The sequence below is a fragment of the Heptranchias perlo genome, chromosome 19 (genome assembly GCF_035084215.1).
Source record: "Heptranchias perlo isolate sHepPer1 chromosome 19, sHepPer1.hap1, whole genome shotgun sequence".
Taxonomy (NCBI): Eukaryota; Metazoa; Chordata; class Chondrichthyes; order Hexanchiformes; family Hexanchidae; genus Heptranchias; species Heptranchias perlo.
This window is the reverse complement of record NC_090343.1, coordinates 33,027,154-33,043,556: the sequence shown is the minus strand read 5'-3', so window position 1 is coordinate 33,043,556 and position 16,403 is coordinate 33,027,154. Positions and strand designations below refer to the sequence as shown.

The window sequence follows — 16,403 nt, the reverse complement described above, 5'->3', positions numbered from 1 at the left end:
AGGTTTGGATTGTTTTTATCAGTTTGCTTCTGATATGTGATGCGTGTCACGTGGTAGTGTGTGTCTTGGTATGGAGTTATGGTGCCTTGTGGAAACCCTGGGAGGTTGTGCAATATTGACTCCTTTTCCTGGGGGCAGGACTGGAGCTGGGGCAGGGTGGTCCCTTCTTATTGAGATTATACTTCTGTTAACGTAGTCCTGATGCATTGGGTAAATTGACATATAGCATCGCACTGAGCCATACAGGCCATGAAGGAGCCCAGGTTAGAGTCTCATCTGTGTAGAATTAGTTGATCTTAGCCAGGTGGCAATGGGGGTACTACAGGTGAGTTGTCATTAGTGACCCCCGCTGGAAAGTACCTGTTACTGATGTCTATCCAGCTGTGCCGTTTAACCATCTCCCGTTTTCCACTCGATTACTTTACAGATCATTCTGTTTCTTCTCTCTTGTGTGTTTCTCACTGTCTTATTTTCATTCCTTCTTCTGGAGGAAGGGGGAAAGCATTGAATCTACATCCTGTCGTATCTCCCTGCAAATATTTATGCAGCACAAATTTGCTTTTAAATTGAAGTTTAGATTTGTCTTTGAACTTTTTTTGGATCCATTTCTAAATACTCTCTCAAAGTTAACAGTTGTGTCTGTGAAACAGTACTCATAATATCTAATTTGGACACGCTGCTATCTATTTTGAGTAGCCATGCTTCCTGAGTGAGCACTTGCATATCTATTTGGGGCCACAAAGGATTTGTAAAATGGTATTTGATTCCTTGTTTATAGTGGGCAGATGGGACTTGAATTCCTGAAAAACAACTTTTGGGTTTATTACAAATTTTAACTTAGTGCAGGTTCCTGCCTGTGCAATGCTGGTAGATTCCAACTAGTCAATTAACAGTGACAAAATCTGGTTGCCTGTTTAAAATGGGTTTTAATTGCTTTTTAGCTTGCCTGTATTTGTTGACCATTATTAATCTGACTGGTAGGGGAGTGGGGAGAAAAGTAGAGAAGAGAAACAGTTCAACAATCAGACTGACTGCAAACAACCAGTGGGGAATGGGACCAGCCATGTTTTTCCTTCCTGGCTGCTGAAACTATAAAATGGTGTGGTGTTGATCAGAGAAGTTTGTATCTCCAAATGTGGCGCTGAAGACAAGTATGATTATAAATTAATAGAACGCCCACCCCCCCCACCTGACATTACTACTATTATTGCTTCTATGATACTGAAACATAAGTGGCATTTTAAGAATTCTGATGTGGTGCCTCCAAGCCACTGTTAAAGGCTCTGCTCACTAATGCATTGTGGAAAGAAACAGACTTGTATGTAATGTTCTGATTTCAACTGGGGAATTGTTATAGGGAGGGGAGTTGACCCTATTTGACATGCCTGCTCTTGTAGTCTGGTTTTGGCACGTAACCAGAGGTCAAAAAATCCAAAATACTCTTCTTGCTGTCTAGAAATAAAAATGGCTAATATGAAATGTTTTATTTCTGAACTTTCAGGATGGTTTGCCCTCTTACTTTGTTGTACTTATCAAATTCCCTTCAGCTGTTTTATATTTTTTTCATCAATTTTAGCAAAACAAAAGTAGATGTGGGAAAGCTGCATTTTCTACTTGATATTCTCTGCCTTTTCATCAATTTTTAATGACTGGGGAAAATTATAACTGTCAAAGCTTATACAGAACATTTCTTGACACTATTTGTGACAGTCATTTATAATTGGTGGGTTATCTATTTCACTACAGGAAAAAAAATGGAGGAAATCTTCCCCATAGTGTGCATCGTAAAGCTGTTTGCTATGGCTTAGAAGCATGATGGGTGTTCTTTTACACTAAGTAATTACTGTGCTTCTCTTTTCACAGGTTCTCAAGATTGCCAGGATGATGGAGATGGGGAAGTAAGCGCAAAGAAATGTAGGACTGAGGAAACTAACATCTGCAAGAAATGTTGTGCCGAGTTCTTTGATCTCTCCAAGTTCCTTGAGCACAGGAAAAGTTGCACTAAAAACCCACCAGTTTTGATTATGAATGAAGGTGAGAGGGAAATGCCTCCAAAAGACAGCCCAGAATCTTGTCCGGATAACTTTCCAAATGGCCAAATGAACGATCAACCTAAAAGTAATGATAGTCCTGAAGAAAGAATGCATGAAGAGAGTGAAAATGCTGAGATGAATGTTGATAATGTAGAATCTCAAAAATCATGTGCCTCAAATGCTGCTGCAAGTTTACATTCAGCCTCTAGCGTGAGCTATGTGTCCCAATCTAAAATACCAAACACTAACGTCACATTGGAGACTATTCAGAACACTAAAGTGGCAGTGACTCAACATGTTGCAGACAATGTGTCTGCCAGCAATTCAAATGCAACTGGAAATGTCAATGTCATTCCTATCCTGCTTGAGCAATTGGTCTGTTTACAGCAGCAGCAACTTCAGCAGATTCAGTTAACTGAGCAAATCCGCATCCAGGTGGCAATGTTGGCACCTCATTCTCTGCACCCATCCATCGTTGCAGCTGCAGACCCCCTTAAAGCACTGGGGGCTCACCTGTCACAACAGCTTTCTGCTGCTGCTGCTTTAATTGGGCAGAAAGTTGGTAGCCAAAGCTTTAGTATAGAAGGTTTTAAACCAGTACAGCTACCTCATTCTTCTGTTGGTGCAACTCATTTTAACAAAGGTTTACACCACTCTGAGTCAGGGTCTCTCCAAACTACTAGTGCTCTAGCTTCATTGACCTCCAAGCCTGATTCAATTTTGTGCTCTGAAAACCCCTCCAGGCTTAAACATGGCAACCTTACAAGCCCAGCTGCAAGATTTCCAAACCCATTGCTACCTCAGTCTCCAAATTCAGCAACTATCCACAGCCCACTGATGGGACTATCTGCAGCGTCAGCTGCACGAAATCAGAAAGGCAAGCCTCCAAATGTTGCAGTGTTTGAAACCAAGTCCAGTTCAGAGGAGTCCTTTTTCAAGCACAAGTGCAAGTTTTGTGGCAAAGTTTTCGGAAATGACAGTGCTTTGCAGATTCACATCCGTTCTCACACTGGTGAAAGACCTTACAAATGCAACATCTGTGGTAATCGTTTTACAACCAAAGGCAATCTGAAGGTCCATTTCCAGCGGCATAAGGAGAAGTACCCACATATCCGGATGAATCCATATCCTGTTCCTGAACATTTGGACAATGTTCCAACGAGCAGTGGAATTCCATATGGCATGTCTATACCCGTTGACAATTCGGCAAACTGGGTGGACACCAAGCCTGTCTTGCAAACGTTGTCCAATTCGATTGGCTTGAATCTGTCGACCAGTTTTGAGGATGCTTCAGATAAGGTACCAGTGAGTGATTTTCTGCAAAGACGATCTCCAGCAGTAAGTGAAACTGCTTCTATGTCATCAAATATCAGCAACTATGAATCCAACCTAGAAATCAAGTCTACAAATGAAAATGGCAGTGCTCCTATTTTGGCTACTTCCATAATGTCTGAAACCTCAAAATCCAAGCTACCTTTTGGTAACATACTTGATAATAGCCAAGCATCTGAGACATCCAAACTTCAACAGTTGGTGGAAAACATAGACAAAACTTCCACTGACCCAAATGAATGTGCTGTATGCCATCGTATACTAAGTTGTCAGAGTTCGCTAAAAATGCATCACCGTACCCACACTGGTGAAAGGCCATTCAAATGTAAAGTCTGTGGTAGGGCTTTTTCAACAAAAGGCAACCTCAAGACTCACTACGGGGTTCATAGGGCAAAGCCACCTTTGCGAGTGCAGCATTCATGTCCCATCTGCCACAAGAGATTCACCAATGCTGTTGTTCTACAACAGCATATTAGAATGCACATGGGAGGTCAGATCCCCAATACACCTTTGCCTGAGGGCTATTATGATGGTTCTGATCCAGAGCCAGCTTTGGCTGATGAAAATGCTGAACTGGACAGCAGTTTTACTGATGAAAATATGGATGAATCTGAGTTGGAAGTGGACAAAGGTACAAAGGTGCCTACAACTGAGTATTCAAAACCAGTTTTGCCTTACAGTGACTTACCAGCCAACTCTCCTTTGTTAGTATTCTCAAATATAGCTGCTTTGGAGAGTCAGATGAAAATGATTAACTCTAGTGTGAACTTGCAACGACAGAGCAGTTTAAAATCAAATGAGAATGGCTCCCCAGAAAGTGAAAGTATGGTGAACGATTCTTTTTCGGCAGTAGGGGATCAAGAATACCAGAATAATCGGAGCCCAGGTGCTTCAGAATCTGCATTATTCCAAGCTTCGTCTCCGACTAATAGCTATAATGAGAGTCATCTGTCCAAGTCACCAGGATTCCCTACACCTTGTGAAAATTCAGGAACAAAAATTGAGCCTGTTGAGACATCTGAACTGGCAAATGATGGTGCGTTAGATTTAACATCTGCAAATATTCATCGCAAAGTTAAGGAAGAAGTGCCTAGTGTACCATTTGCAAATGGGGACTGCAGTAAGTATGAAAACAATATATATTATAATACTTTAAACCTTGGGGATAAACTCAGCAGGAGCTCCATTCTATTTTCTGAGTCTTGAGTTGCAATTTCATAAATGCAGCTAGATGGACTAACGATAATTGAATGCTCATTTGAATAGGCCCTAATAATGGTTATTTGGAGCCTTTTATCTGAAGTTTTAAAAACATTTATACAGATTCTTGATTTTTAATGAGAGTAAAACAATCTGAGCAAATGTAAAATACAATGAGCTTCTATGTTGATCTGATCAGATGCGTGAAGCAGTTGCATGACCGTTGTCAATGTTGTGAAACAGCAAGTGACTGGTCTCCTGCCTTTTATTTAGAATTTTGTTTTGGGTTTTTTTGCCTTTTTGTCTTCTTCCTCCTTGGCCTGCACAATCTTCTCCCTTCCTCTCCTAATTGTTTGTTTTTATTTCTTGCTAGATTACAATTCCATGGGCACTGATTGTTGTCCAGATTGTTGACACCTCACCAAGTGACTGTCATTCATGTGTGACCTTTTGCGTGTCTGCAGCTAATCTTGCACTCATTAGACCTCTACACATGAACTTGCAGCAGGGTTTACTGGATAATGAGCAGGGACCTGATTCCTTTTTTTTCCCCCCTCTGTCCACCAATCTCAAATATCCAGGGGATTTGGAGGTAACCGTAGCACCTCTATCACGAGGCTGGCTGAGATCAGTGAATGAGAGTGATCAGAGATTGAACCTGAGAACTTTTTAAAATGCGCTACCAATTAAATTGCCAGGCCCAAATGCTTTGTGGTCAGTAATGAACAGCATCTTTCAACTGTAGTTCAACCCTGTAACTGCTGACAGTTTATTTGCAACTCCATCACAAAGAAGAACAGCTTCTTGTTCCCTGTTGAAGACACATCCTCGGTGGGCTGATATTTTTCCTTTTCAAAGTGAAGGTGATGGAATACTTTTTTCCCTAATTTGTACCCATGTGCCTACATCCAGCACACTCCATTCTCCTATATTGCAAAGTAAAACGTCCCCTAATCTTCCCTGAGCTCTGCAGACCACGCTTTACTGCCTCACTTTGAGTTTTTCTTTCCCGTATCAGTTTTCCATGTTTAGCTTTCTTGAATTGAGACTGCCAATTCAGTGCTGCATTTTGAATAGATTTATGCAGACTAGGAACTGGATGAGTGTCATGTTGTGATTTACAACTGGCAGAGAATTTTGCTCTATTAATCGCTGCTGGATTTGAATCAAGAATCCCATAGGTGAAAAATCCTTGCGACTGAATTGCACCATTGTTATGCTTTCAGTTGGTACTCAATTATTGACTACATTTGACGAGGATACCTTTTTGCTACCCTGAGCAACACGAGCAGGTCCTGAGTGTATTTTGGCTTTTTATTTGGGTGAGAGAACAAAATTCAGGGGTACAGAAATGAGAAGGCCCCAGTAAGCAGCAACAGCTGAACACTAAAATTGCTCTCGTTGCCCACCTCCCATCAGTGGTGCAGCTGGTTGAAATTGTGAGTAACTGAGCCATGCAGACCCTGATGACCCTAGGTTTGATTGCTGGTGTGTTAGCTGATATCAACCAGACAGGTGGTAGAATCGGATAGGGGTACTACAACTGACTTCAGTTCCCCTAGCTAGGAGAAATTTGGCCTACACTTCTGATTTCTGCCCAGTAGCTCCAGTTAGAAGGGCATTTGTTTGGATGTTTCAGAGCAAGATCTGGGTTGGCTGAGATGTCTCTTGTGGCTGAACGTCTACTGCGCTCAATGTTGTGACTTACAAGAGCAGATTTTAGTGTCTCTAATAAACACTTAAGGAAGTATTGAATGTGCTGTGATTGTTCTTGATGGTGATTCACTAACTGGTACAGGTAGTTCTGTACAATAGTGTTGTGTGGCTTTTCGTTTGGTGCAATAGTATTTGGCAGCTCTTCAAAAAAAAAGGAAGCCATTAGGGCACAACAGATATAGTGTGTTAGCCAAAGCAACTGCTTGTGCATATAATATCAAAGTAAACTGCTGTATTCCAATAATTGTAGGCTAAATTTTGCATTCATTGAAGTGTGTAGACACTGATGTATAGAAGTGCAGGCATTTACCAGATTCACTATGCCTTTTATATCTGCCTTGATTAGTTTGTTCAGGTTCTTGGAATCTTAAAATCATAGAATTTTACAGCACAGAAATAGGCCTGTGCTGGCTCTCTCAAGAGCTATCCACTTAATCCATTCTACTCTTTCCCTGTATCCTTTAAATCTTTGAAGAGAAAAAGAATAAATTAGTCAAACACTATTTCCCCTTTCACAAAGCCGTGTTGACTCTGCCTGATTGCATTGAGATTTTCTAAGTGTCCTGCTATTACCTCCTTAATAATAGATTCTAGCATTTTCCCTATGATCGATGTTAAGCTGACTGGCCTGTAGTTTCCTGCTTTCTGTCTCCCTTCTTGAATAGAGGAGTTAATTTGCTATTTTCCAATCTGATGGGACCCTTCCAGAATCTATGGAATTTTGGAAAATTAATACCAATGCATCTACCATCTCTGCAGCCATTTCTTTTAAGACCCTAGGATGAAGTCTGTCAGGACCTGGGGACTTGTCAGCTTTTAGTTCTAATATTTTTTAGAACTCTTTTTCCTTGGTGATCGTAAATGTTTTAAGTTCCTCCCTCCCTTTCACCTCTTGATTCACAATTATTTCTGGCATGTTATTTGTATCCTCTACAGTGAAGACGGATGCAAAATATCTGTTCAATTCATCTGCCATTTCCTTATTCTCCATTATTAATTCCCCAGATTCACTCTCTATAGGACCAACGCTCACTTTACTTACTCTTTTTTTCCTTTTTAAATACCTGTAGAAACTCTTGCTATCTTTTTATATTTCTAGCTAGCTTTCTCTCGTACTCTAATTTCTCCCTCCTTATTATTCTGTTAGTCATTCTTTGCTGTTTTTTATATTCTGTCCAATCTTCTGACCTGCCACCAATCTTTGCGGAATTGTATGCTTTCTCTTTCAATTTGATACTATCTTTAACTTCCTTAGTTAGCCACGGATGGTACATCCTTCCCCTAGAGTCTTTCTTTCTCACTGGATTGTATCTTTGCTGAGTGTTATTAAATGTCTGCCACTGCATCTCTATTGACCTATCCCTTACCCTAATTTCCCAGTTCACTTTAGCCAACTCTGTCTTCATGCCCTCATAATTGCACTTATTTAAGTTTAAAACGCTAGTCTTAGATTTACTCTTCTCTCCCTCAAACTGAATGCGAAATTCAATCATATTGTGATCACTGCTACCTAGAGGCTCCTTTTACAATGAGGTCATTAATCAATCCTGTCTCATTTATTATGGATAATTATGGATTCTACTGTTACCACTGCTCTTGGCAGGGCATTCCATGTCCTAACAGCTCTCTGCATTTAAAAAAAATTCTGCTAATATCTTCCTTTCCGCGATGATCTTAAATGTATCACAAAAGCAAAAATATTGCGGGTGCTGGAAATCTGAAACAAAAACAGAAAATGCTGGAAATGCAGGTCAAGCAGCATCTGTGGAGAGAGAAACAGTGTTAACATTTCAGGTCAATGACCTTTCGTCAGAACTGGAAGAAGTTAGAGATTTAACAATTTATAAGCAAGTATGGGGATGATGGGGGGGAGGAATGGAAGAATAGAACAAAAATGAAGGTCTGTGATAGGGTGGAGGGCAGGAGTGATTAAATGACAAAAGGGATGATGGTGCAAGGCAAAAGAGGGTGGTAATGGGACAAATAAAAAAACATAAGATGGGTCTAGAGGAGCTGTAAATAACTTCAGATCATAACCACTGCTCCCATTTTTTCCGACAGCTGGTGTCAGTAATGGTTCTGCTATTGCAATTTACAGCTCTCCTCGTTCAGATCTCTTCCTCCTTCTCCTATCCTGCTTTGTTTAAACAAAAATTGCCTTGTTTTATCTAGTCTCCCCTCATAAGTAAAGTTTCTAATCCTTGATATCATCTTAGTGAGTTTCTCCATGGACTTGATCTCATTTCTAAAGTAAGGTGCCCAAAAGTGGAAACAATATTATAATTGCAGCCTAACTAATAATTTGTACAAATTTAGCATAACAATAGTGATTGTATTTCAGAAATACTTCATTGACGATAAAACGCTTTGGCACGTCCTGAGGTCGTGAAAGGCACTATATAAATGCAAGTCCTTCTTTCTTACTATTACCTCTTTGCTTTTGTATTCTATACCCCTCGCTCTAAAACCTAGGATCAATTGCTTTCTTTTTTTACAGCTTTTTATCAACTTGTCATCCCACTTTTAAAGATTAATATATTTAACCCCCCAAGTTGCTCTGCTCCTCTCTTAATTTATTAAACATTTCTCTCGTTAAATTTCATCCAACATCAACTCATCTACTAATGTGTTTATATCTTCCTGAAGTCACTTGCAGTCCTCTTCAGTTAACTACAATCCCTGTTGTGGTGTCTGCAAACTTTTATATTGTGCCCCCATACCCAAGTCCAGATAACATTGACCCTTGGGGGACTCCACCGTTCCAATCCAAAAAACATTAATCACCATTGTTTTCTGAGTTTATCCATCTCCCTATCCATGCTAATACTTGCACATATATATTGTGCCTTTTCACAACCTTGGGATGCCCCAAAGCGCATTGCAGCTAATGAAGTACTTTTGAAGTGTGGTCACTGTTGTAATGTAGGAAATTAGGCAGCCAATTTATGCACATCAAGGTCCCACCAACAGCAGTGAACTAAATTAACAGATCTGTTTTAGGTGATGGCTGAGGGATAAACATTGGCCAGGACACCAGGAGTACTCCCCTGCTCTTCAGATAGTGCCATGGGATCTTTTACGTCTGCCTGAGGGCTGTTTAATCTTTCATCTGAAAGACGCCACCTTCGACAGTACAGCACCCCCTCAATACTGCACTGAAGTGTGAGCCTGGATTATGTGCCCAAGTCTCTGGAGTGGGGCTTGAACCCATGATCTTTTAAACTGTGCCTTAATTTTATCAACGAGCCTCTTATGTGGTACTTATCAAATGCCTTTTGAAATTCATGTACCTAATATCCACTGCATTTACTTTATCAATACACTCCATTATTTCCTCAAAGAACTCTTAAATTTGTTACAGACAGAATCTTAGATCCTGTAGCACTTATGGTCCACCAGAGATGATCTGTTTCTTTGCCTGGCAGTTGAAGACAAGTTTTTATTTTGTGGTCCCATTATGTGTTGATTTTGATTTGTTGCTTTCGTCCAGCTTCTTCAGATGATCTGCATTCACCCAGCTGGCTACTTCCTTGATGTGGATTTGGGGAGAGTGATGTTGAGCTGATAATTGTTGCTCCCTGACCACGACCTCACTCCCAATGAACGGCACTTTAACATTTATTTTAAGATTGTAGTTTCTGAGCTGGTTCGGGATTGCCATACTGTTTGTTTTCCTTCAAGAGGCTGATTCCTTGAACTGATCTGAGATGATTGTGGCTGTGCTCTGTTTGTTTGTAAAATTCTTCCATAATAACTTGTTAATTTGGTTCAGAAAATTTTAAAATTATTATTTCTATAACACATGTGAAAATGTGGTCGATAAGAAAGGTACATCCCACTACTTTCCCATGGACTGATGGAGAATTTATTTCTCGCCCGCATCTCTGAACAAGCAGAACAGTGCAGAATGATTGTACCTGGTGCTGAAACCTGAACTGTACTTCCATCACTGCTATTGCTGTGAGCTGACTCCAGCTGCCATAAATAGTAATTATTGTGCACCATAGGTGTCCAATCTTTTGGTACAGGGCACCAGATCCACAACTAGTGATATGGATGCTCCTCACACACTTGAAAATCCAAGCACCTTTTATTCTCTCTTCCTCTTCCTCTTCTTCCCCTTCCCCCTGAAGCTCATGCAAATTCAAATCTTCCCCCACAAAAAGTAGCTCACTGCTTGTATCCCTCTTACCATTTTGCTACTCACTTCCCAGCCTGGTCTGCTTTCATGGTTTTCTTGACCATCTCTCGTGCTCTCCACTGCTGCTCATTATTCTGCCATCTCTGCCACAATAATGTTTGCTGCTACTGCTCAAAGTTTGAAAGCTTTAGCCTCTGCTCATTAAACTTCCTTGGCTTAGGGTACCAGTAAAAACTTCTCCTTCTTTGGTTTAAGTTAACTGTTGCAAATTTCACAGATCACTACGTTTAGATATTCGCTTGGTTACAGCATCACCAGTCGCACCCATAAGTGAATTTTATGTCCCCTACAATTTGGAGAATGCCTTTACTGTTAAATATTTAGTTTTTAAAAAATGGCATGACTGGAGGATCATAACAATAGATCCCATGTTGTAAGCACTGGATAACATAATCTCACATGTGCCACCATGTGCATTCTCCTGTCTTTTTAGAAGATGAACTGCAAGGCACTCTAGTGAGGTGAGGTTGATTTGTAAAGCAACAAACTCATTTATATTAATCTGTATTTTATTCATTCATGTATACTAGTGAGATGCATCTGTTTCCTGATATATTCCTTGTACCATAAAATAACAAACCATGCATCCCTGTCCCTAATTAAAAGGCTAAACTCATTTACAAGTCCTGACTTCCTCTATTATGGGCTGTACGAGTCATACCTAGGCTTAGAGTCTCTATCTCCTTCACCTAACTAGAGAGCGAGATCTTTCAGTGCCTCTTGCTGTACCACACTCACTCCAGAGGGAGTATTTAAAAGCAAACATTGTCCTCTGACTCCCTGACTTTTGGGAGGTAAAAATTGGTCCATCAGGCTGCCAAAGTTACTACCTTGAAGAAGCACTTTCCCCTTTGGAGTGGAAACGTGCAGCAATCATATTGTCTGTTCAGCTGATGGACATAATGGACATAAATACCCAAGACCACTGTTAATAAACCCCATTGTCTCAAAACTAATATGACATGTGAAGTAACCTGATGTCTATGCTGGCTGGGCTGTCTGGTGTCTCATCTCAGGAAACAACCTAAATAACTTGTACATCTGTGGGAGTTAACCCTTTGTAAGCTGAATCTAACTTCATCGTATTATCATAATCTAAATTAAATCAAAATCCTTTCCTGGCATTATAGGTAAAAGTCCCAAAATATTATATTCAATTGCTGTACAGCCGTTTGAAATCCTCAAAGTCCTAGAAATTAAGAGAGCTAAAGCTGAGCTGTAATAGGAGCTGGTGTTTCACACAAGTATGCAAAGAAGGAAGGAATTGACAGGAGCTTCACAGGCTGAGTAATAAGAGCTTGTGGGCTGCAGCTTGGATATCCTGCTGTACAATAACAAATAATAAAGCCTCTACTAGAAATAATCAAGCATTTATAAAAAAAAACAAATATCTTGTGAATGAGGGTATATTACCTTGTATGCAGCTGCAGTCGTGCAATATCACTCCTGCCTCAGTTATATAATGTATTCTTCATATTAACTATCCTCCGGCTATTCCACTGGTGACAAAGATCTGTGTGTTGTGATGGCTTAGTGATGATATGGCTCCTTTCTGATCTCTCTGGCCTAGTACCATACTGGGTGGTATTTACCCACTGATCCATTAGGGGAAATTATTCCAACTTTAATTGATATCCATTCATGTTCCTTTGTGTGCTCTCCCCTCACCGAAGTTTCATATCACTTAGAGTATTTGGGAGTCCATCTTCCTCTTTTTCCCACTCCCACCTCACAAAATAGGAATATTTGGGTCATGACTTTAAGATGGAGTGGGTGGTACATTGGTCAGGTGCACCATTTTTAATATTGCCAATTGAGTAGCAATAAGGATGGCTCGTGAAAGGAAAGGAAAATTTGCACTATTGCTTGTTGGTCTGAGTGAAAGGACTACGTTATAGTAAGATTGACCTGGAAGTGCTTGATTCTGACACTGGGTCCTAGAAGAGGATTGAATATTCAAGATTCCCTCATCAGGTGAATGCAAACTTAAAAGGAAGGGGGGAAATCTAAAATGACCCCATTGTCTCATAATTGTGCATAATCCATGTTGTTTGGTGGAAGATAGATGACGGTGTATTTGGATAAATTTGAGTCCCTTAACAGAAGGGATAGTCCATTCAGTTGTGGAATGCTGCTAATTTTCTGCTAATCTTCTACTGCTTAACCTGTAAAGAAAAGTAGGACATGCCTCAGAGATCACCAGGAACTTCTGATACAGTCCTTAAGGGGCCTGAATTGTCCTACTGAGTTGAATGTTAAAGGGAGATGCCTTTATACATTTCAGTGTTGCTGTCTGCCCTCAGTCATGTTCTTATGCTTTAGAGATGCTGGCTGCAGGCAGCTTGAACAGATTTGTGTTGTGCTTCCCTGATTGAGCAGAACTTCACCTTTCTCATTTGTCATGTCACTAGAGTAGAAATTCATGATATAGTCACAGTTTTTTTTTTAAAAAGCTGTCTGCTCCCAGGTTGTCTTCTAATCATACAGTGAGAGGGGACCGTGATCAGTTAATGGATATTTCCATTTTTGTAACATTCAGGGTTAAAGGATCATTTATTAAAACACACTTGAATCTTTACAAAATTGGCACTTTTTAGTTCATGTGGATTTTCCTGTACATCAAGCAATATATCCAGGTTGCTCACCAATTCTGCAGGTAACTGGGTAAGTGATCTATCCTGACTTTTTCCAGTCCTTTTCAATAAACTGCTGCCAGGACAGGTACAAGAGTAGAAGGAATGAATGAGTGGTTATTGCATGTGTGTATGTTTTTTTCACTGTAAGTTGACCTGAACTGGCTGCTTTTTTCCATTTCATCTAGCTGCTGCTAAAACTCTAGTATTCAGTTCCTGAGGTAGTGAAATCTGGCATGGCAATTGAGAATTCATTATAGTAAGGGATCCACCATGTATAATTTACAACCCATATTAGACTAAACAGTGAAAAACTGTTGTATGTTTTTAGGTGCTGTTCAAGTTCCTGCAGGTTCCTTTATCAGGGCTCCTCCTTGTCTGATTAAAGTGGAAGTAAGCGACCATGGAGAACGACCAGCAGGAACCACTGCACAGTTTCTTGCCCCATCAACTGTGGCGCCAATCATGCCACCTATTTTGGCACCTCCACCCCGTCGCACACCTAAACAACACAACTGCCCTACTTGTGGAAAGAGCTTCTCCTCAGCAAGTGCTCTGCAGATTCACGAACGCACGCACACTGGTGAAAAGCCATTTGCATGCACCATCTGTGGAAGAGCTTTTACAACGAAAGGAAACCTCAAGGTAACTTGTTCAGATTGAGAAAAATGCTACAGTACATGTTAAAGTCTAAGTAATATTTGCAACGGCAGATGGTTCAGGCGAGGCTAGCCTGCAACTTACCGAAACAACACTTCCATTAAAATCTGGGCAAGTTTCCCACCAATATTTCAGTGGGTAAATGCACTGCTTAATCTGGTACTGGGCAGTCTGGACATAAAAAGTCACAGGTTTGATCTCTGGTCTTTGCTGAATTAACTGATCTCAATGTGGTGGTAGTAGAGGCACCAGAATTCACTTTAGTGCACCTGTGCTTAGGGAGAGGGTGAAATCATTCAATTTTTTTTTTCCTTATTGATATCCAGTGACCAATGCTAGAAAGTACCTATGTGTGGATGTTGGGTGAAGAATTTCTGGCTCAAATGTGTTGTGCCTTCCCCCTCATTTCTCCACCCCCATAATAAAAAAGCCTGCTACTGTGAGCCTTTACGGTGAGTTGAGGGGGTGGTGAATATTGTTGATCGAGTACAGTCACTGTTTGATGGAGCTCATATGGGAAATGGGTCAATAGAGGAATAGTTCTACTGAGTGCATGGTTATTGGGATGGGAAGAGAAAGAAGGTTGTTGCAATCCAGAGGGAACTTTTAAGCTGCATTTAACTCCAGTTAATCCTGACCAGGCAGTGCTTGATGCTGAAACTCAACCTGACTACTTTAATAATAATAACAACTAACATGTATTTTACTTTGTATTTTAGGTCCATGTTGGAACTCACATGTGGAATAATTCAGCCAGACGCGGGAGACGTCTTTCACTAGACAGTCCTATGATACTGATTGGCAATGACCCAAAGAAGATCTCTGAGATGTTCCCTAAGGACCTAATGGCTCCTGCAATGAATATTGAACCAACTGTCTGGAGCCAGTACACCACTGCGCTTACCAATGGCTTAGCTTTGAAAACCAATGAGATCTCGGTGATTCAGAGTGGTGGTATTCCTCCTATCACAGTTAGTGTGGCAAGCGGTTCTGTTGTGAGCACCAGTACTGCCGTTTCCAAAGTGGATGCATCCCAGTCTGGCATTAGCCCAGCAATCACTGATGAGGAAAAACCTAGTTCTGAAAGTGCTGCAACACCTCATTTCCCCTATTTTGTGGAAGAAAGCAAAATAGCTGTTAATTAAAAAAAAAGACATTCTGAAGCAAACGTGCAGGGTAGAGTAGATTTTAGTCTTAGGTTTTATGAAATACAACCACAGACCTCAATATGGGCTACTATTTTCATATAATCACCAAATATGTAAAATAGGTTTTTTTTTACTGTAGCTGTCTCTAACAAAACTGCTGGGTACCTCCTGAATTTATGTTATGAGTACAATCATTGCTTTGCAAATTTAGTATATAAAACTCTGGGATTTATCTAAAGAATAAAATAATAAAGCGGGTCTTGCAAAGTGAAGCGTTTACAATATTGACTTGAGTTTACAATATTTGAAGTGTACAGCCTCTTTCTCATGAATTTTTACTACAAAATCCTTATGAATCCAAAGATTGAAACAAATTCTTTAATTAGTGCTAGTTTTGAAATAATGAGTAGAAATTGAAATGAATCATTTCCATAAACTACTATAGAGATTTGTCTGAGAATGTGTATTTGTATTTACTGTTTATACATTAAAACCATTTATGCGGGTAACTGTTCTAGAATGTCAATTGGTGCCATCTGATTAGAATTCAATGACAACTTTTTTGGAAAATCTTGAATGAACTCTTGTTTTAAATAAAATCCTGAATAAAAGATGCATTTATAGGAATACATAATAAATGTAATTGCTTAATTTTACTTGGGATTAACTTCAGTGCAAGATTATAATAGTCAATAGAACGGGTTGCAGGCTCCTCCGATGTTCAGTTAGGAAGTGCTTTGCCAATTGTGGAACTGAACCAAATAAATGGATGGGAGTTGGGGGGGGGGGATGAATTCACTGATTTTCAGCAGAAGCAGCAGTTGCAGCACTACAATTGGCCTCAGTACCTCTGGGCTAGAGAGGCAGAAGAAAACAGTCTTGATCACAGTCCAGTAACATCTGCTGGAAAGAGTGTGTGTAGACATGGGGTGAGGACAGGATTGGGCTCATTTATAATGCCCTCCAGACAAATAGCTAACATTCACTATCACACAAAGAATGGCCATTTGGGCAAAATACAGAGGCCAGCAGGCATCTAAGGAATCATAATCCAGCACGAATTGGTGCCTTTGGTAGAAGATGGGAGAAAACTGCAGGGGAAAGGAAAAAATATTTGTAGCAAAAAAAAATCCCTTTCTGTGCAGATGTATAAGGACTTGGTTGAAACTAATCATTAGGATTTCTGTAATAATTTCCAAATAATGCACTGTTCTAAATTAATGACCTTAAGATTTGGTCTCAGAATATTTTTGATTTGGAGGGGGGCAAGAGATACAATTCCTTTCAAAACTACTGGGTTTATCTTTCTCAATTGCTACAATTGGAATTTGAGATCTGGGAGAATTCAGTAACTGCCCATGTCACAAAGAGTATTTGTGTACCTTTTTAAAAAAAAAATGCAAGTAACAATTTTTAAGAATAAACTAGAGAAACCAAAGGGTCAAAGCATTAAATGAGATAAATTGACTTTTTCTTATGC

At 40.0% G+C, this 16,403-nt stretch overlaps 1 protein-coding gene across 1 annotated transcript in view; it reads left to right on the top strand.

The window, feature by feature from the left end:
• Positions 1 to 15,693, top strand: part of sall4 (spalt-like transcription factor 4) — a 37,129-nt gene extending 21,436 nt beyond the window's left edge. The window contains exons 2-4 of the mRNA XM_068000820.1: positions 1,864 to 4,485; positions 13,447 to 13,760; positions 14,495 to 15,693. Coding sequence (XP_067856921.1) covers positions 1,864 to 4,485; positions 13,447 to 13,760; positions 14,495 to 14,920 — 3,362 coding nt within the window. The 3' untranslated portion in view covers positions 14,921 to 15,693. The remainder of the gene's footprint in view (positions 1 to 1,863; positions 4,486 to 13,446; positions 13,761 to 14,494) is intronic.
• Positions 15,694 to 16,403: the final 710 nt, after the last annotated feature.